This window comes from Catharus ustulatus, chromosome 2, assembly GCF_009819885.2.
Source record: "Catharus ustulatus isolate bCatUst1 chromosome 2, bCatUst1.pri.v2, whole genome shotgun sequence".
NCBI lineage: Eukaryota > Metazoa > Chordata > Aves > Passeriformes > Turdidae > Catharus > Catharus ustulatus.
In genome coordinates this window covers 5,002,183-5,023,592 of record NC_046222.1, presented here as the reverse complement: position 1 = coordinate 5,023,592, position 21,410 = coordinate 5,002,183, and the positions used below count along the sequence as shown (strand labels likewise).

General features: G+C 46.0%; 1 protein-coding gene across 1 annotated transcript; it reads left to right on the top strand.

The window, feature by feature from the left end:
• The first annotated feature begins 10,783 nt into the window (after positions 1-10,783).
• On the top strand, positions 10,784-20,906 carry LOC117011097 (protein ADP-ribosylarginine hydrolase-like). The gene is made up of 5 exons (XM_033086375.1): positions 10,784-10,911; positions 12,467-12,838; positions 13,468-13,811; positions 18,646-19,006; positions 19,696-20,906. Exons 1-5 carry the CDS (start codon positions 10,784-10,786, stop codon positions 20,081-20,083), a joined length of 1,593 nt encoding a protein of 530 aa, XP_032942266.1. The 3' UTR covers positions 20,084-20,906.
• The last annotated feature ends 504 nt before the right edge of the window (positions 20,907-21,410 follow it).

The window sequence follows — 21,410 nt, the reverse complement described above, 5'->3', positions numbered from 1 at the left end:
TTTCCATGGTGCTCAGAGGAGAAGAAAGTATCATTAATGCAGCCAACCATACACAGCTTCCCTAAGTCACAGCCCCAGCTCTCGAGCAGGGACTGCCTCTCTGACTCAGATGGAATAAGCTTTCTCCTGATAGCCTGATCACTAATCCTTATCATTACACAGTTACTGGCAACCCTTTCACAGCTGTACAGTTCATCACCTCACTTTCATTTTAAATTCAAGCTTTTCTTAAATACATATTTCTGCCATTAGCATATTACAGCTAGAAGGAAACTCCAGCCTGTTACGTTTGCATCTGCATTTCTTCCTCGGGACTTAACCCTGCTTTTGGATGAGCAGTCCCAGGGAAAGTAACTGAGCCCATCAGCTGTCAGGCTGTGGTAAGGAAATACCACAACCTCTCACTACACACAGAAGAACCTGGACCAGCTAGGGCTGCCTAAATTTTAGGTGAACTCAAGGATGCTATTCTCACTCAGGGCTCCTTCTCTTTTCCTAGGTGTTACAGTTCTTGGTACCTTCTCCTCCAGAGATTTCCTTGATTGCAAGGAGACTGCAGTAACAGAGAGAGAGAGAAGCAGCCAAGTGCTTTGTTCTGCTTTGATCAGAGGCAAAAGTCATAATTCTTCCATCACTTAAAGCTTCCCTAAGTACATATCATATCACTGATTAATGGAATCCATCAGTTCAAGGGAAGAGGTGTTATGCTTCTTTAGGATGTTAACAAAGTTGAAGGATTCATACATACTGAAGTCACAGTGCAGAAGACACTGCTTTTTGAGCCCTGCAGAGAATAACATAAGCCCACCAATTCACAGCAGAATCCCCACAGAAATAAGGTTCCTTCTGCACTTGATTAGGCCTTCAGCATTTCACCTCTATATGCTCCAGAAACAGCTTTAAATGGAAGTATTGCAGAAGATAAGCTAAGATTTAATAGGAAAGGATGGTTAAATTCTGCTAAAAACATTTACTGCAGAAAAGAGGAAGATGCAAGAACATTCACACAACTACATTTTTCCATTGCTTTCACAGAAAACCATCAGGGAAAAAGCAGAAAAGACAAGTGAAATTTTGCAGCGTATGTGCTGTGCAGGGGAAATTAATTTCAGTAATCAGCACTTGTGGTAGAAATCCTTTGCACTCAAAGGGAAGTCTTTTCAAATACATTGCTGCCAGCAGACTCACTGACATCACCAACTTTTTCCACCTCTGCAGAAATGCACTTCAAGTGCAATCCAACATCATTACTTTGAACATTTATTGATTGTCAAGAACATACAGATGACATGGGAAATGCATACACATATGATAATCCAGAATTTTAGAAACACATAAGGTGCTTAGGCAGGTGAAGGGGAGACATAGTTTATTTAGCAATTTTGTAAAAGTAGAGAAACAATTTGTAAAAGAACATACAGGAATGCAACTTGTTAGGTAGAAACAACTTGTAATGAAACACATAAAGAATTTAGTTGCTAGGTAAAGGCCATAGAGATAAGTAGTATATTATGAAAACTTTACAATTTTAAATTGTGAAGTCCTTATTCCATAACACACACAAACACCCCAACCTCCCTCTCTCAACCAACATCTCAGAGAAATACCAGAAAGGTCAGAATGGGTAAACACTAAACCAAAACACAGCACCTATTCTCCACTGAGGATTCATAATCACATTTCCTCCTACAGGACTGCGATACCTTTCACTGTGTTCAAGGTGAACAGCCATTCCAATTTGTGTTAATCTGAACTAAAAACATGCCTTTAGTACCAGAAAGTCCACGTTGAATGGCAAGAACCCAAGCTATGTTTCCAGAGATGTATCACCAAAAAACAATACTCCAAGTGCCCTAAAAGCATCTTTGTTAGAGAAATGATCCCATTGCAAAGCAGGATAATATTTTTAGGATTTTTTTTTTCATAAAATCATAGAATTTGGTTGGAAAAGACCTTTAAGATCAATTAGCCCAAATGTTAAACCAGCACTGCTGGGTTTAGCCCACTATGTACTTCTTGTACTTGTTTTTCCCCTAGCTCTCCCCAGCCTTCAGACTCTAAAACTGGCAAGATCTGAAGAAGTAACGTCTTTGTCTTGGCACAGACTGGAGCACAAGCATCATCTTGTTGACAGATAAAAAAAGAAGGGAATGGAAAGAAGAGAGAGAAAGGAAGGAAGGAAGAGAGGAAGGAAGGAAGGAAGGAAGGAAGGAAGGAAGGAAGGAAGGAAGGAAGGAAGGAAGGAAGAAAGAAAGAAAGAAAGAAAGAAAGAAAGAAAGAAAGAAAGAAAGAAAGAAAGAAAGAAAGAAAGAAAGAAAGAAAGAAAGAAAGAAAGAAAGAAGAAAGAAAGAAAGAAAGAAAGAAAGATAAAGAAAATGAACAGGTAATATGCTTTGATGACGTGGTACATTTGAAAGCACAGGTAGCATGTCTGGTATGTCATGGTAAATCAGAAGTGACCAATAAAGTTTAAAAAAATCTTCTGAACTCAGAAACAGGTAGGGGGGAAATGTGGGAAATTAATCCCAGCAATGCAAATGCAAAATGCAAAATGCACCAACAAGTGTAACTTGGACCCAATTACTGCGTGGGTGGATATTTGATTTTTACTGCACAAAGCACTGGGGCTTCTTGACAAAAATCCTTAATAATCTGGGATTAGCCTTCCTAAATTACTTCACAGCAAACTACTGTAAGAAACCCACTGGATTGCTGTCCTTTGCTCTAGTGAGGCACTCCTGTTTGTGCAACCAGCATGCTCACACAGTCCATGTAGAAAAGAGTGACAGGTCTGTGCATGCAGGCTGGCACTCACAGCTGCCCCCATCCACACCTTTCCTCCAGGGCAGCTCCTGCAAGCTCTTGTCTTGCAGCAGAGGTGCTCAGAAAGGAGGATGCAATCTCCCTGTGAGTGATTACAGAGCTGCAAACACACTGGTTTCCCTCACAAAAGCAGGATGGGCTCCCTGCAATGGTTGTGCCAGGGAGTCACAGTCCTTGGCAGCACCAGGCTGGGAAGAAGACACTGATTTTTTATTGGTTTTAATATTCCCACCAACTATTTCAGCACATGGGCAGCTGTCTGGCTGTGCTGCGACTTAAATTACTGTTTGTGCTGGGTGCAATGCAGGCTTTGCTGGCTCATAAGGGGCTGTGAGCCTTCATCATCCTGTTTTCACAAGCAGTTTAGGCTGGCAGCCCTGTGGCTGAGATCCTGACAACATTTTAATTTTTTTTTAGCTATTACACAGAAAAATGTAAATGCAACCAGGAGCAAGCACTGCACAGGGTGTACATTCAGAGCACACTCCCTGCCCTGTTCCCCCATCCTGGCTCTGCCTCTCCCTGCAGGCAGGGCACCTGTGCTCCCTGCTCCGGGTGCCAGCAGTGCCAGGGTGCAGCTGAGGACAGCCAGATCCCTGGAAAGCCTGCCTAATCAGGCATTTTGCTATTTGGCACAAGTGACTGCATCAAGGGGAAGGTGGTTTTCAGGCTGTTTCCTATCCAGGACTGTATTTCCCTGTGTTACCCTGGCATTCACTGGGGAAAAATGTGTAATGTTCCGAGCTGGCTTCAGAGAGGATCACACAGAAGCAAATTCTGAGGGCCTCAGTCCTAGAGGTTTTGCAGAGATCCATGGAAATTCTCACTGTCTTTATCACAAAATCACAGTGATGATGAGAAACTGACATGGTGCAAACATTAGTAGGTAAATATTTAAGCTTGTATGCCAAGATGCTGATATGTGGATATGAAAACACACCCACAAAGTGAATAAATCAAGGTGTGAAGTACCATGTTGGAGAAGCAGCACTTTGGATCTGCCTTCTCCGTGAGGTCTGCTGGGCAATTGTCCTGCCAGCTTGAGGAATCTGTCAATATGATTAAGGACTGACAAACTCTAAGCGTGTTTTGCTCATCAGAACATTGCTTTTGATTTTAGTAATCCACAGTTGATTCCCATGATGCTCGGTTTCTAAGATGCAGGCTTACAAAAATCCCAAGAATTACTTCCATACGGTTGATCAGAGGCAGGGACAAATCTCACCCCTGAACATTTATCCCTCAGTACCCCCTTGGAATCTGTTCAACATGCTAACCCTGCAAACAAAAAAAAAATTAAACAAACTTGCTTTTCTTGGCATCACAACATCTTGGATTCACAACATCTTTGTGAGTTGCACTGATTTACTGGAACCAGCACCAGCAGCAGGATGTGGTGGTCTGAGAAAGAGAGAAAGGACTGTTGACAAAAAGGGGTCACTGAATCAGCTCCAAATGTTATATATAATTTCACTCAAATCATTGTGTTCAAACCTCTCCTGCCTCTAAGAGTGAAGCAAAATAAATCACCCCTGGTGCCCACAGGACCATGTAATCAAGGAATTAATTAGAACCAATGAGCATGCAGCCCAGCTTCCTACCTGCAATTTTCCCATATGGACAAGGACCATATATGTAAGTGTGAATGCCACTCTGACACAGATTTGTATATAAAATGCAGCACTGTTTTCAATGGAAATCATGCCCAAAAACCATAATTATATGCTCTGTTAAAATCAGAGCTGAAAGCACTACCTGTAATCAGTGCTGCTAGGCATTGTTGTCCTCTGCTTTGGATGTGGTTAGGCTTCATTTTAAAAATTTAACCTGCTGGGATGATTTTTTTTTTTTTACATCAGATATGGTTTAGACAGATCTATTAAAAATCCACCAAAAAAAAAAAGAAGGAGAAAAGAAACATGTATTTCTACCACTAACAAGAAAATAAAGGATTTTTTTTTCTTTTGTTGAGGCTGTGATTATAATATCCTTATTAGGCTCTGGCTTGTTTCTGTCATGGAAGAAGAAATTCACTGGTCAGAAGAGCATTGTCAGGGCCCCTGCTTTTTCCAACCCTTTGAAAAATGACGCCCATATGTGTGTTGGGAAATATTTAGCTGGTTTCATTTTGCATGTGCTCAGGGAAGGGATCAGTACAGAAAACCTCCAAAACCTCCATCTGCAGCAAGGTTGTGCTGGCAACCCACAGACTGGCCACTCTTCATGCTGGAGCAGTTTTCTTGCCAAATACAACATTTCTTGGCAGATTTGCTTTCTTAGGGACAGCTATGTATCTGCCCTTGCTGATGCATCAGCAGACATAGCTCACTGTGGTGTACACACAGATCAGACAGCAACATGGGAAGTGCAAATTCAGGGCTTTCAGGAATCAAAGCTCAGAAGGACTCAATTCCAGAAACCTGCCAGGTTGACATTTGAAGGTGGGAGGGGGAGTTAGGGAGAAAACAAACAAAAGCAAAAGCCCCCAAAACCTAAAACAAGAACCAAACCTGAAAACATTCAGAACCTCAAACCTAAATGTGGTGTCCAGCTTTGGTTTGTTTCTTTTCCATTTGAACATAGAGAGAGTAATTTTCTGTAAGTGTGAGCTGTGGGGTTTCCCCTTTTAAATGGGTATCACAATTTTTTAAATGGAAACCCTCAGACTCCTGGAGCATTGGTGAGTTTGGCTTGGATCTGCCCTTCTTCAGAGCCCACATCCACAGTCTGTGAGGCTCAGGAGAGGCTGCCTGGACAATACAGCTCCTCCATCAATGAATCTTGTTTTCCACCTAGGGCAAAGACTGAGGGGAGGCCTGAGATCTAAGTGTGCTCATTAAAAGCTGCCAGGAGAGACAAAGCAATGCCACAGCACAGATGCTATGTTTGGCTTCTTCAGCAGATGTGCCCACCTTCCTCTTTTTCTTGGCTACACTCTTGTCCTCAATCAAACTCCACTTACTGTGTATTTTTCAGATGGCAGAGGACAAGCTGGGAGCAAAACATCTAGCTACTGTCTGCAAATGCAAGCTTGCATTTTGTACTGCTGCTTTTTTACCCTATTTCCCCTATTACTGTCCTTGGTGCCATCAGTTCTACTCTTCCCATAGCCTGAGAAATCTTTGCAGTGACTTAGCCCTTCAAATCTGACCAAATCTGATTACAGCTTGTTTTCCTGCTGGGTAAACAAGATCACCCCTTAGAGGAGCATCATTAATAACCCCTTTCCACCCAGCTCGCTTCCCTCGAGGCACAACCTCCTGACATCCTTTCTTTAGGTAAATCCTTACAATGCTCACATTAATCCCCTGGTTCTCCAGCTTAATGGCTTTGCCTGTAGCACTGTAAGTGCTGCCTTACTGAAGTCCATTGTCTACACAGTCAATTATCTTATCAAAATAAACCCACTAAGATAGCCAGGCATGAGATAGCCCTGGTAAACTCATTTTGCCCTTGATCTCATTTCCCACTTACTGAGGTCAGGCTAGTTGGCTGCTTGGGGATCCCAGCTTACACAGCTCTCCAACCTTAGTTTCTTAATGACAGCAATGACCTTTGCTACTGGTAGAAAGTCTTACCACCGGACTGTGTTTTCATATGCCAGTTCCTGAACGGGGCAATTATGTTGCCCCTCATTTCCCCTTACCACCACCCACGCCCTCTTGAGCAAGGAGCACAAGCAACTCTTGGTTTGCTTCCTCCTGGCCACAGCCCAAGGCTCTGAGGTTCCTCATAGCCAGCCTTGTTTATGGCTGGACACAGTAATGTCAGTCCAAGCGTGGCCTCGCAGGTTTCACTATCACAGCCAAAACAACTCAAGCCACGCATGAGCAGGTGACATCAAAGCGGCTGGCATGTCAGGGATAGTCAGTGGAAGAAAATGAGAAGGCTCTGGGGACCGAGGACAGGATAAGCAACATTTCACTTTCCAAGCACTGGTCCCAGTGCAAGCAGGTGACTGAACAGCATGCAAAAAGATCTCACACTCCTCTGCCTCTTACAGCTCCCCAGCTACTCCAGTGCGACGGCGGCGCTGACAGACCGGAGACCAACACATTCCCCACGCCCAGCAAATGTCTGTGCTGACACACAGCCAGACCCTGGGCTCGTGCTCCTGTCACATCCGTGTCAAACAAGGAGCTGCCCTGTGCTCCTGCTGCTGTGGGAGAGCACAGGGATGGGTCTTTGATACAGGCTGAAAGCACAAGCGTGTGTCCGGGGGTGACTTTATGATGCTTGCATCCCCAGTTGTCTGTTCTGTTTGTCCTGGATATTAAGTTTGCAACTTTAAGAGTGAAAGGGGAGACAAGAGGTGCTTTGTTTGTTTTTAGAGACTGCCCTTGCTCCCCTACATCCTTCACACAGACTGTTCCATCTGCAGTGGACAGCAGGAGAGAGCTCTCCTCCTAAGCTTTCAGTTAGTTTTTCACTAGCTGAGGCAGAGAAGTTCCCTGCACTGTTTTTTTTAATGTTTTTTTTTTCTTTTTCTTTTTCTTGGAATTATTTGAACCTGCTCTAGACCGAAAATCCAGAACAGCTCACACCTGTGGCCCCCCAGGCCTGGCCTGGGCTGTGACATTTCCCAGTGCTGGAGGGACTGAGAACAGACTGAGTGAGCTGGGCTGCAACCCACAAAAGGGACCTTCTGAATTTGTCATATCTTCAGAGCAGTGAGAGGTTCTGTTGTTTAGTACTGTTCATTTTTGTGCTGAGGAGTGCTTTGCCTGTTAAATAAATAGGTTTTTCTTTCTACTTCTCTCTGAGGAAATCTTTTCCCGAACCAGCTGGGTGAGGGGCCACTTGAATCTATTTCCTAGAGGGACCCCATTTGGAGGTGTCCTCCCAAATTTGCCCTAAACCAAGACAGTATGATTTTCTCCTCTGCTCCAAGCAATTCTAAACCTACAGGAAGGGCAGCATCCTTACTCCCATGCCTCTCTCTGTCTCTCTGAGTTATTTTCTTAACTTTCAACAACAAGAGGTCTTACATCACATGGAATTGTTTTTTCCCCCCATCCAGATTGTCTTACACTGCCTTGCAGCTCTGTGCAGCCACACACCTGGCAGATCAGTGGCTCCTCAAGTGCTATCTCAGCTTTAAGAGCAAGAGGTTTCACAGTTAGCAGCTTCCTTTGCCTAGTGATTGCTGTCAGGAGCTTGCCTGTCCTTTCTTCTGGACCAGGCTCATCCTGGGAACACACCAGGGGACTGACCACAGCATCAGTGTCTTTGGTGACCTCTCTGAACCCTGTGAGTTTGGGTACGTGCACAGGCTGAGGGTTAAGCTGGGAGAGCGGAAACCACTGCCCATGTACTTGCTCTTTCTTCCAGGAAGACTTTTCCATGCATCAAAACAATGCCACCACTGAATTGCATCACACAAAGCACATAAATAGAGAAAGGAAACATAGGAAGATATTTCTAAGCCTTGTCAGAACAGTGGATAAAATAGAGTATTCAAGGATGTTGCTCACATGTTCTTCTTCCGTCACAAACCAGCACTTCCCAATTCTCTGAAATTCAATTCATGAAAATCAAATGCAGAAGTAACTTTTCAAATGTCAAGCTTTCTGCTGTTCCTACATGCCCTTTTGTTCTTCTGTTACATGTTGAAAAGCAGGAGTTGTTACCAAGAACAGTGAGTATTACAGAGGGAGCTGATGAAGAAATAGCCACAAGAGAAGGACAAGGAAGAAGGCCCTGGCTACAAAGCAGCATCAAAGAAATCCCTGTGGTGGAACAGAACCACCCAGCCAAGTAAGTCAAAGCCCCCACAGGGTTTTTCCTAACCTATCATACCTACAATTTCACCTGCTCTCAGTTTAAATCATTCAAGCTGAGCAAAGGCATCCTTCAGCCTTCCAGGTCCTGGCACTGTATTCCCTCCACAGTAAGCTAATAGGAATTTCTGAGTATCATTCCCATCCACCTGCTTTCCTAAATTTCAACTATTGCTTCCAACTCTCCCTCCCTCAAGCTTAGCTCTTGTACACAACCCATGATTTCCTCAGACATCTTGAACACACTTGCAACTTGCTGGCAGAAGAAAGAGAAGCCTTTATTTACCAACCTTGTTCCTTCCTCATCCTTATTTTTACACTACTTCTATCCTTGCAAAACCAGGAGCCTCAGGAGAGCTTTGGCTGGGATTGGAGGGCTGTGATTTCTGTCCTAGAATACTGAGCTCCTTCTCCTGCAGCTGTTCTTCATTTTCCTGGCACATCTTTACTACACTGTGGACTGCAGTGATGTTCCCCAGACTGCGTCTTTTCCCACAGAAAGGAGAAACCTCCTCTCAAAGCGGAAAGCACATCTAACACTTCAAACATCACTGCTTGCACAACGCAGGAGGAGCATCACTGTTTCAAAACCTACAGCATGATGAAACCTTCAGCATGATGAAACCTTCTCCCCTCCCATCGCTAAGCACCACATTCCATTAGGGTTTATCCTCACTGGCAAGCACCAAGCACCTCCAAGTTCAGCCGGCTGGTGTGCTGTAGGGTGAGTTGAGAGTGGTTTAAGGCAGGATTGATGGGCTGTCTGCTTGCAGGCATGGCACACCTCTGATGGGCTCCTGTCCACCCTGATACTCTCTGAAAGGATACTGACAGCAGCTTCTGCAAAGAAAGCACCTGAAGGGACATCAAGGCAGGCCCTCACACACTGCCACCATGCCAGCACACAATCCAAAATGAATTTCTAGTGTTCACCCTTTTTTTTACTCCTGGCCTGAAGGCCTCATGTAGTTCTGATGAAATGTCCTATAGGGTCTCAATAAGTTTGGAGCTTCAGTGCTGCCATGCTACCCTTCAAAGCCCCCTCAAATAGGAGCCCTCAACCCTGAGCTCATCTAGAAAGGTACCTTTTTTTAGTCAGAAAGAATTACCCTTTTTTTCACAGATTAATGTGAAGGAAAATTCTAAATCTAAGCGAGTGCTAACCACAGTGTCCAACACATGGCAGGGGCAGGTCAGCAAGCAGCTCCAACATGGTACTTTCCAGATGGCATATTCTGGTTACTGGTACACAGAAGTCTAAATTTTCATTAATAAAAGATACAAAAAACCCCCAGAATGTTGCGACATGGTGAGTCTAACTCTTTGCAGTGCTCAGCATCAGAAGGTCATCCTTGCAAAGGGGGAGAATCTTGCCCACCTCCCCACACCACAGTGTGAGCCAGGGCAATGCTTCCCTGCAATATCTTGGAGATGGAGGTGCTCCCTGGCAGAGAATGCTCTCCTCATCCACTTGTGGATGTCCCCTGGGACTCACACAGTGAGATCCCTTTGGGATCAATGCATTCCTTTGAGCTTGAAGGCTGCTGCTCCCCCCACCCTTGGTTTGCAGGCTCCTGCTGATGGTTCCTGCTGCTGGATCATTATCCTCTGTCACTCTGTGAGGAGCCCTCAACACTTTTCTCTGACATCTCTTGGATGTCACTTAACTGCATTGCACGTCATGTTCTCATTTTTTAGGAAGCTGAGAATTCAGGAAGCTGGAAGCAATTAGGAGAACCAAACATCTCAGTGCCTCAGGCAATTTTTTGCCAATGTAGAGATGTAGTCCCATCTTCTTTCTCTATTTGAGGAGCCCTGTGACTTTCCTCTGTGCTCCTCTGTCCTTGAGGCTGGAGCAGAAGCCATTCCTCACAGACAGCCATTCCTCAAGACAAAAACAGGAGGGGTTTTCCCTCGCACAGACCCAAACCTCAGGAGTGAAAAACCCCGCTTTGCTTTTGAGCACTGCACCAACCTGGGTAAATTCAGGGCTGTTCTAGAGAAAACAAAATGAAGCAGAGGACCAGAAAAGGTCATCAGGCACTGCTGGTAGTGCTGGAACAATGGCAGCTTATTTTCCCACTTCCTTTTCTTTTACTATTTCTCCTGCTAGATGCTTCTCAAACTCCATTTGCAGCAGGGCACAGAGGGGGAGTAGATCTAGCAATGAACATGGCATGATGAGGGTTGATGCCCTCATCGAGGCCACCGGGGCTGATGCTCCCATGCAGACCTGTGCTCTCAGCTACCTGAATTCCCCCAGGGCCTCCCCCAAGCCCCCCACACTGACTTGCCCCCAAATTCCCCAGTGACTCTGCTCTGACCCAGCACTACATTTGTGATTGCCTTGAAATCCCCCAGGGCTGCGGCTCAAAAACTACCACTGCTTTCTCCCACAGGCACCAAGGTGGAAATTTTTGTTTTCTCTCCATATAAGAGGTGCTGGTACCTTCTAGGGTGAACAAGGGCTCTGGAGACCTGGTGTGGAAGGGATTGCCAGCTGGTAAAAATGTTCACCTTCCACAAAGTGCAATTCCAGCCATGCTCAGTCCTGTTTCTCGCTCCTTTGTTGTGTTCCTATCCCTTCCTCATTCACTGACTGAATCCTTCAGCCACCTAACCACTCCCAAAAATAAAAATAAGGGATAAAGCAAGGCAGTGGGATCACAAGGCACTTAATGCTGGACATAGCAAAGATCAGCCCTGGTTTAGGAGGGGTTGGGATCCCAGGGAGCTGATCTGGGCCATGCTGGGGCTGTGGGGAAAGCATTGCACCGAAATACTGAAGGAGGTTGTCTAAAAGAAGAGGAGGCTCAGGGGTGACCTCACTGGTCTCTACAACTACCTCTTCTACCATACCTACAGGAAACAGCCTTAATCTGGGACAGAGGAGGTTCAGACTAGGCATTAGGAAAGGTTTTTCACTGTTAGGCTGTCAGGCATTGGAATAGGTTACCCAGAGAGGTGGCGGAGTCACCACCCCTGGCAGTGTTCAAGGGGTGTCTGGATGTGGTGCTGGATGATGGTTTTGGGGTTAAGGGGTTAAAGTGATTGTGCTGGGTGGATGCTTGGACTTGGTGTTATTGACAGCTTCTTCCAACCCTGGTGATTCTGTTGGAAATGGTGCAACTTGAAACATTTTTTATGTAACTTTAGTCAGTGGTGTGTTTGCCTTTGCCCAGGGGGAGGTGAAATGAAGTTTCTCTTGAAACAATTCTATTCAGAGGCTGGGTGAGGTCTGATGACTTTAACATCTACAGATTGGGAGTTGCCAGAAAATACACAGGAGGTAAACATTAATGAACATTACCATGGATATGGTCAGCAACATGTCTGGGAAAAGAGAACCAAAGAATGAATACCTAATCAGCATCAAAGCAAGAGGAGACAGAATACTAAGAATTGTGTAATTTAGGACCAATTAACGTGAATGTCTTTGGAGTTTTTTAATGCATAAATACTTGAGAAGTCTAGTAAAGAACCATGTACGGTGGAATGATTTTCACTGCGCAACCCGGACGTGAGTGGATGACATAATTCCTACCGCACATCCTGGCCAGAATAAACTAATGCCGTGATTTTCTAACACTGAAAAGATGTTGTCAGAGAGTTCCCGTTTTTTTTTTTTTTCCCCACAGTTTCAGCAGCAGTGCTGCCGTTCTTTAAGGGAACGGGCAAAGGGCAAAGATAACCTGGCAAATGCTGGAGGCTCTGCTCAGGCTGCAGCAAGGAGGGGAAACACAACCCAAAACTGGCGAAAACCTTATCAAAATCTGTCCGCAGTGCAGACACAGAGTGCGATCCAAGATAAATGCTGTCAACGCCCTTTTTAAAAAAAAAAAAAAAAAAAAAAATTTAAACAGTTGTTTCCACGCGTCGCCTTCATTTCCCTGGTGCCACTTTCGATTCCGAGGGCTCAGCGCGGCTCTCCTGAGGGCAGCCCCGAAAATTAAAGCCAGCCAGCCTGTCCACCTTCGCCGAGCTGGGCCTGGGGCGCTGCCAGGGACAGCTCGGGGCGCTCGTGAGGAGCAGCCCGGCCCGGCGACACCGTCCCGGGAGGCCGCGCGGGATCGGCCCGGGGGGAGCGGCCCGGAACGGGCTGAACAGGCCGGATCCACGCCTGCGCAGGCCAAGCCGAGCTCGATGGCCTGGGGAAGGTTCCCCTGGGCTCCTCGAAGTCCGCTGGACGTGGTGGCCGTGCTGGCCGGGCTGGCGGCGATCGGGGGGCTCGCTGTGTAAGTTCCCGCGGGGCCCCGGCCCGGGGGCCTCGCCGCTTCCGCTTCTCACAAGCGAAAAGGAGAAGCAGGCCCTGGCTTGGGCAGGGTTTCTGGGGGAGGGCGTGGTTGGTGTTTCATGGCTGAGATACGCGCGGGGTGGGAGCGCTGGCTGTGCGAGCAGCCGCTGTGGTAGCCTGCCCGAGGAGCAGGCCCTGCCAAAGCCGAGCGGTCAGCCCAGCCTTACCCCGTACCCTTTGCTTTTGTATCCCTGAGGGTCGGCCTCGCCTTGCCCCGGCGTACAAAAGCCGCTGGGTGCTGATCTGAGCTTGCTTGTGCACTCAGAGACCATGGTTGTGGTCACACACCCTGTGCGTGGTTCATCACTCCTCCCTTGTTTTTTGGTCTTTGAACATCGTAGGATGTGCAGCGTTATGCTGGGCTGCTGCCCGTGTCCCAGCAGGACATCTCCAGGTGCCCCTGGCCCTGGGCTGGCTACCCAGGAGCTGCCACACAATGCATCCTGTGAGTGAGACTTGTGTGCCAGGCAGGGTATCCAGCCCAATGGAGCTTAGCAGGACAAGCCCGTACTAAACTGCCAAAGATTTAATTCTCCTTCCGTTCCCCCCCCCCCCCCCTCTTTTTCATAGTGTCTTCTACATTGAAGTAATCGGACGCAAAATGTGTCCTAAGGAGGAGGAAAACTATGTGGCATCCATAGTGCTGAGTGCAGTAGCTGACACGCTGGGATATAACAACGGGAAATGGGAGTTCGAGAGGAGTGGCCCAATCATCCACAAGGAGCTGGCAGAGTTGGGGGGACTGGGCAACTTCAGCATCCAAGGCTGGAGAGTCAGCGATGATACCGTGATGCACTTGGCCACGGCCGAAGCCCTGGTAGCTGCCGGGAAAAACCCAAGCTTACCACATCTCTACTCTCTGCTTGCAAAGAACTACAAGGAGTGCATGAATGACATGGAGGGCAGAGCTCCAGGTAACCCCTCCACTGCACTGTCATGTGCTGTCGCTCATGTCTCTCCTGCGCTTGGAGTTTGGGCTGCCCCCGGCTCTGCTTTTGGCTGTTTAGAGTGTTAACTGCATTTCACATAAAGGCAAAAGTGTTCCACACTCAGTAGCAGTTTCAGGATGAGCTAAAGAGAACAGAGTAAGGCAAGCTGAAGTGGTTTGGGCTTCTCTGAACTAGATACTGTTCTCTGAAAAAGATACTGTTTTGCCCACATTTACAAAACATTCTTACGGGTGTGTCTGAGGCCTAGGCTCAGCTTGGGAAGGGTGATGGCTTTTGTATTTGGGGTTCCTGCATTTGGTGGATAAAAAGTGCACATTCAACTACTGTAATGCACACCCTGAGATGCTGTGTTAAAGCAGCACATTTAAACAGAGAATACAGAACTTCTCATAATAAACACAACAAATTACATGTAAAATATATTTAAAGGCCCAAAAATCTTTGCTTGGAATAATTACACTTATTAAACCCAAAGTCTGCTTGTGGCTAGCTCTGTATGCCTGCTTTCTGCCACAGCACAGTCAGGCCACAATCTTCTTTTCTGAACCCTGTACTTCCATCATCTCTCTTTTCTCTGCATAGACACAGTGAGTTCGTGTCACATGCCAAGACATGCACAACCCATTCCTGTGGCTCCTAGTTCACCCAGTCCTCCTAACCCAGCTCCTCCCTGAGCATTCCATCCATCTCTGTGCACATGGCCCAGGCTCTTTTGGATGCTTGAATTACATTTAAATTTGAGCTGCTTAGGCTGGGTCTCTAATTTGACCAGCACAGAAAGTGTGAAGTATCCAGGAAACACTCAAATTCAGCAGTCCTGTGCAAAGTTTATACATTGAAATGGTCTGTATGCTTAGACGTGCTTATTTGGAGTGGCCAGAGTATGTCAAGAGTGTTCTGTCTTGACATTAAACACAGGAAAGGCCAAATCTTGCCACTGAGAATAGTGTATTGGAGCTGTGCATTTCCAAAATAAACCAAGTTGGAAACCTGAACAGGAAATTTATTCTGCTTACCTTTCCACAGTGGGCTCCTATCCTTGTGTAAAGAACTAAATTACCAGTCATCCTTTAACACCCATATTCCCAGTTGTTGGAGTGGCCTAATTAATAAAATATTTAGGAAGGGGCAGTGATACTTGTCAGGACAACCAAAGTTGGCAGATCAAACTTCCAAGGGATTCACTGCAGTTTTGGTGAAGCAGCATAGTTAGTTCCCCCAGCCAAGATGGACTAACCACAGCTGGCAGTGAGACAGCACCTGGAAGGATTTTCACTTTCTAACCTTGGTGACTAAAATCTAAGATGAAAAGACAAAGAACCTAAAATTTAAACGTTAGTAAATAATATCTAAGGATAATAGGACACCTACTGCATTCCTTCTCTGACTAAAATGACCTGCAGTATGCCCAAAATAAGTTCCCATTTGGAAGTGAAGAATTTGAAAGCAAACTTGCTCTGGACATTAAGGAGTGACAAGGAAAGGTCAGATGATCTAGATAAAAAGAAATACATGTTGTTTAGTAGGTCCAAAGACAATTTAACATCTTACAATCAGAATTGCTGCAGCTACAGGAAAGGGATTCAGCTCTGAGAGTTTAAATCCTGACCTGTAGCACTTTCTTTTCCCCTGAAGGGAATACCTAATCCATGCCCTGAAAAGCTGTCTGCAGTCTGGAGTCTCCAGGCCATATTGATAAGTCCAAGTGATAAAAGTTGCATGTCAATAACTTCTTTCAGAATAAATGGATTTTGACTGAGAACATAACCCATGGTGGTGCTGTTCTGGCCTAAGTACTCACCAGGGAATTGCAGCCCTGAAGGCTGAAAATGGAAAGTTGCTATTGGAATTTTTGCCCAACACGGAGGAGATTTCCTTAGAAGAGTGGGGGAAAGTCACATTGACGGCTCACATGAGGGAGCCCAGACCCGAAAACCCAAAGCTGCAGTAACAAAGGGATTCCCACAACGTTCTGAGTCACAGGACAGCCACAGCAGGGTCCCTCAGGGACACAGCCTCAGGAGAGAACTCTGGGGGTAGTGATTCAGTGACAAGGTAATCCCTACATCCACTATTGCTATTTGTGATGTGCCACAGCCCCATATTCATTGTTTCTTGCAGATTACAAAACCAATGAATTAAGCAACACAAGTTTAGACATATTTCTTTTTTCATGGTACAACTACAGCACTTCTCCAGGAACCTTCTGCTTCAAAACTCTTTTGGTCCTAGTCCTCTCCCTTTGGAATTATTTACCACTGTGTGGTTTGTTTAATTAATTTTTTTTTTTTTATATGTACTGATCAACCCCAAACAAATGTTACTGCCTGTGCTCTTGAAGAGTCTGGGTAAGTGGAATGAAAGCCTATCCCAAAAATTGAGTCCAGCTGTTTTGAAACTTTTTTCAGGCTGCCCTAATTCACACACTACTTTTTCCTTTTATTTCTTCTTTCCTTACACCAGTACTATGCTTAGGTTACTTTTAATTTCTTGTTGTTAATACAAAGGATTCCTAACCAGGATGTGAAGGATTTCCGAAACAATTTCCTAATTCTAAAGCTCCCCACAGCAGTTTTTTTAAAACCTGTTTTTAAAAAAAGACTTGATGTTATTCCAGCTTAGTCTTCCTAAATTTGCTTTCCAATGTTTTAGTATTTTACTATTTAGAAGTGTGAGGGATTTACGTCATAAATTGTAGGAGTCTTAGCTGTCATACAGTGCTTTGTTTTACACAATTTTTTCCACTTGCAAGTTACCAGTAGTCATCTCCTAAAATAATATGCACAGGCTTAAAGCTGCAAGCAAATTGCATTGCACAATAACCAGTCTCTTTCCATTTACAGCTTTGTCATCTTCCTTTTTATTTTAGCTACCGTTAGTGCAAGAACAATCTCACTTTTTATCAAGGACTGAGGTGTGTGGTCTCAACCTGCCCAGACGTGTCCTGAAGAAACGTTTTTTCTCAAAGTTTCAGCAAGAGTAATCTTTGCTTTTGTTATGCAGATTTTGATTTTAAGGTACCTTTGTCCCTGCGCTCTCTCTCCTCCCCCTTGCTTTCCTGGAAGAAGTTCTCTTTTACCAGAATATACAATAGAGCAGTTGGTACAGCTTTTTAAAAACGTGGCTTTGTTTGACAGGTTCATTTTAATGTTACAAGTCACTGGGTACAATGCTTGGTATGGTGAGAATTTTAGAAAAATGCCTCAATTTTCTGTTAGTCATCACGAGGTTGGAAATTATGCTGATATCCCTCTTAACAATTTTGATACACGACAGCCAGCACTGAATTAGTAAACTACATGAAATTTAGAGGCCTGAACGTGTTCCCACACTGAGACATCCTAAACGCAAATTCATAGGCATTTCAGTTAGAAGCTGGTGGTGACCAGTCCCAGTAGAGCTAAAGACACTTGGCTCACCATGTGACATTATTCCTGGCAGTGGCCAGCTGTTAGTTATTTTTTGCACATGTCCAGAAGCCAGTCTTAAAGCTGTGCATGGATTTGGAGATATTTCAGTTACAAGGGTGCTGTAAATGCAGGTAAAACAGGCTGTCATAAGCCAAACACTACTGCCAGACATGTACATGGAAGTGCAGAAGCCAAGAGCTTGGCAGGGACTGGCTATGATTAGCAAGGTCACAGGTCATGGTGACTGAGTTGCACCAAAGAGAGGTGAAATTGCTCGAGCAGGCTTCTTCCTTGCTACTCCATTCTATTTAGTTTGACTTCCAAAGTAACAGAGCACCTTCCCTGCAAGTTCATCAGCTACCTGTCCTAGTGAGGGAACAAAGTCTAGGAGCAACAGTCTAGTTTTGAGGGTGTGGTACAGCCAGCTGCTGCTGTTACCCTGTCTGAGAGAGGACTGAGAATTGAGCACACTGGGATTAGTCTGCTGAGCCCACCTCTGCCATTGTCCAACACATTAAAACTTAAATGAAGCTGCTTGAAACCTGCCTTGATTTACCTTCCTGCTGGAAAAGAAGTATTTCAGATTGGGCCAAAAGAGAAGACTAGGAGAAAAAAAGCAAAGTAGAAGAGAATCAAAGATAATTCAATGTCCCCAATCTTTTTCTTCTTTACATATAAGCATTTGGTCTTAGCTCTCAAAACATTTCACTGTCTTGGCTGGGGAAGCTGGCTGGGGGTTCTGAAATTTGGGTGTTTTCTTTGTCCTATGAATATGTTGGACGAACAAGTGTTAGTCTAAAGAAACAGCACTGGAAAAAGCAGAATAATTTCTTTAAAAAATAAACAGCAGAAATATGAAAGCGATGGAGGTGGGCTTGCCTCATTTCTTAGTCTTTCTGTAGTTACCCTTCAGTGGCAGTGTTTGGAGATGAACTAGTGAGCTGGACAAACCTTTGCTCTTACCTGGTACCACTGCTTTTAGAAGTCCTGTGAAAAAGCAGCTACCTAGACTTGACAAACCTTTCTGTTTATAGAGATATCTAGGTGTATGTGTATATATCTACTAGTATATATGCTTTATGGATAACACAAAATGTAAATATAAACCATGTCAGTAAATGAGCAGTGAAGTTTTCTACCCCCTAGACCTTTTAATTATTTTCACAAACAAAAATTATCAGGTCTGCTGGGGAAGATGCAGGATGCCTCAGCAGTTTAAGGCAGGGTATGTATGTGAGCAGACAACTTATGTCTTTAAAAGGAAGCTGAAATCCCTTATGCAGAGCGATGCTTTTTCCCCCACTGCCCTGTCTTCCCCCGTTCCCAAGCCATCTCCTGCTGATGATTCTGTTTCTTCTCTCTCTGGGGCTCCGTGGCTCCTGCTGCAGGTTCCACGTCCCTGGAAGGCACCAGTAAGCTGGAACCAGGGAGGCGGAACGGCTGGCGTATCCCGTTCAACCCGCGGGCGGGCGGCTGCGGGGCCGCCATGCGCTCCATGTGCATCGGGATGCGCTTCTACCGCCCTGCCCAGCTGGACACCCTGATCAAAGTCAGCATCGAGAGCGGCCGCATGACCCACCACCACCCCACCGGCTACCTGGGGGGCCTGGCCTCAGCCCTCTTCACGGCTTACGCAGTGAACAGCGTGCCCCCCGTGGCCTGGGGGAAGGGGCTGATGGAGGTGCTGCCAAAGGCAAAAGCCTACGTGCAGAAGTCCGGCTTGTTCGTGAAGGAAAACATGGAGCAATGGTGAGCTGTGCTCCTTGTGCCGCCATTTCTTAAAGCCCTCGTACGACAGGGCAAGCTCTGCTCATGCTTCAGTTTCAGTAATTGCATGATGGTAAACTCCTAGGGCAGCACACACCTGCCGTAAGGATCAAACCAATTCAGAATAACTTGGGGGAAAAAAAAAAGGCAGGTTGTGTTTGGGTCATGCGGTTATGACCATTTTTTGGATCCAGTATGAAGTAGGTAACTTGTCATCTCATGCAACTGTGATTTTATGAAAGGTGGCAAGCAGGGGTGGGGAACAACATCAAGCTTAGGGCTGAGCTCAGTTTGAAAGTTATAACCAAATCTGCCCGCATATTCACTGCACCTCTGTGTGCAGGGGCTCACGCAGAGGTAGAGCTGCTCTGAATTTGGGAGGATGACTCAGTTCTCACTCTGAGCCTTTGAATCCTGCAGGTGCTGTGCTGCCTTCTCTCATGTGGCTGGAGGGAGGGGAAATCTAAACTAACTCACTGAAACATGTCCTTGTGCCTCTTCCTGTAAATCATGTCCCTAGTTTTGACAAACGGGGGCTGCCTGCCATTTTGCTGAGCCCTGGCTCCGGGCTCTTGACGCGGCGCATTTTCTGCTGACGCCAGCGCGGTGCTCAGCTGTGTGCTGCTGCCCTGGGACAACTCACAGCCGCTCCATCCCATCCTGTCTGGCAGGTATTACTTCGAAGAGCAGTGGAAGAAATACCTGGCGGAGAGAGGCATCTCGGATGGGGTGTCATCGCCCAGGTTCCCCTCCAAGTACGGCGTGGCAGAGAGAGACTCGTTCTACACATCGCTGAGCTACAGCGGCTGGGGGGGCAGCAGCGGGCACGACGCGCCCATGATCGCCTACGACGCGCTGCTGGGCGCGGGGGACTCGTGGATAGAGCTGGCCAACCGCGCCTTCTTCCACGGCGGCGACAGCGACTCCACGGCTGTCATCGCCGCCGGATGGTGGGGCATCATGCACGGCTTCCAGGGGGTTCCCCCCTCCCTCTACGCCCACCTGGAGTACAAGGAGCGCCTGGAGAAGGTAGCCAAGGATTTGTACAGCATCCTCTAGGCAGGAGATGGTGGGGCAGCCCACAGGCACGCTTACCCAGCAGCTGTCACGTCCTTGCTCGCTCCGTTTGCAAACCCACTGGATTAAATCTCGTGAATGTAAGCCAGAGCCAGACTTGCCTTTTCTCTGTGTGTTGGCTTCAGTGGGGAGGCCATGTCGGCACTCGTTTGGGGTTGGTGGTTTGATGGGAACATTCAGTGGTCCCCTGAGACATCACTGCAGGGTGGCTGCACATGGTCTGGTCCTGAAGAGGAGCAGGAGCAGCCACTGCAGCCCTGCTGGTCATGCTGCAGCAGCAGGACAGGCAGCAAACCTCACTCAGGCTGCCCTAAATCAGCATCCTGATCCTACAATGGGAGCAGGGGGCACAAGCAGCCCATTGTGTCTGGGGACAACAGAGCTTTCTTCGGAAATTATTTTGGTAGAGGATCTTTTTTGTTTTAAATGACTGTGGAAAAAACCCCCAAACCCAACCTTGAAGCTATGTGAGCGCATTTTACCCAAGTCTGTACCACTTCTGCAATACAGGTAGGAGTGCATCCTGGTATTCCCTACTTCAGTGAATGTGGGAATTCAAGACTCCTGACCAAATCTTTCCTAAGGCAAAAGTGGGTAATGAGAATTAACAGATTGCATTTTACATCAGCTTCTGTAGTGAACTATATTCTGCTTTCATCAAGGTTATTAAAGGTAATTTGCTTAACATTTGATATGCATAATTCTATTGAAAATAAGGTTTTTCTTTAAATCCAGACTATGACACAGCGAAGTGCTTTTATGTTCAAACCCAGTGTATCCCATTCAATAAAAAGACCTGACAGGCCTCTGTTGAATGTTATATTCTATTATGGCATGGATTGAGGGGTGGATGGGGTATGAAATCAGAGGTGTCAGGTGTCTGCAAGCTCCAGCTGCAAGAGAGAGGAGATGTGCCACTAATGTTAGGAAGAGAAATTATTGCATCAAGGAGTAGGGGCAGAGGGAGAGGGTTCCCAAGAGGAGGGCTTCACACCTTTATGCTGTGAGTGCACATAAAGGCATAATAAAAGCCCAGATCTGACAAAAACCAGCAGCAATAGGATTCACAATTTCAACACAGTTTACTACAGCTCTTGGGTGTGTTGTATAAAACATTTTTTTAGTGCAACATAGTACAAAGTTTTTGTTGGGTGTTTTTTTTTCACCTTTTTCTTTTTTTAAAAATCCCGAACAGATTTTTCCACATCATGCATGGACAGGGTCTCTCTCTTTCTTCTTGAGTTTGTTACAGAAAGTTACCGCAGAGAGAGTGATTTGAAAAGCTTTGTGTTAAAACTCATTACAGGAA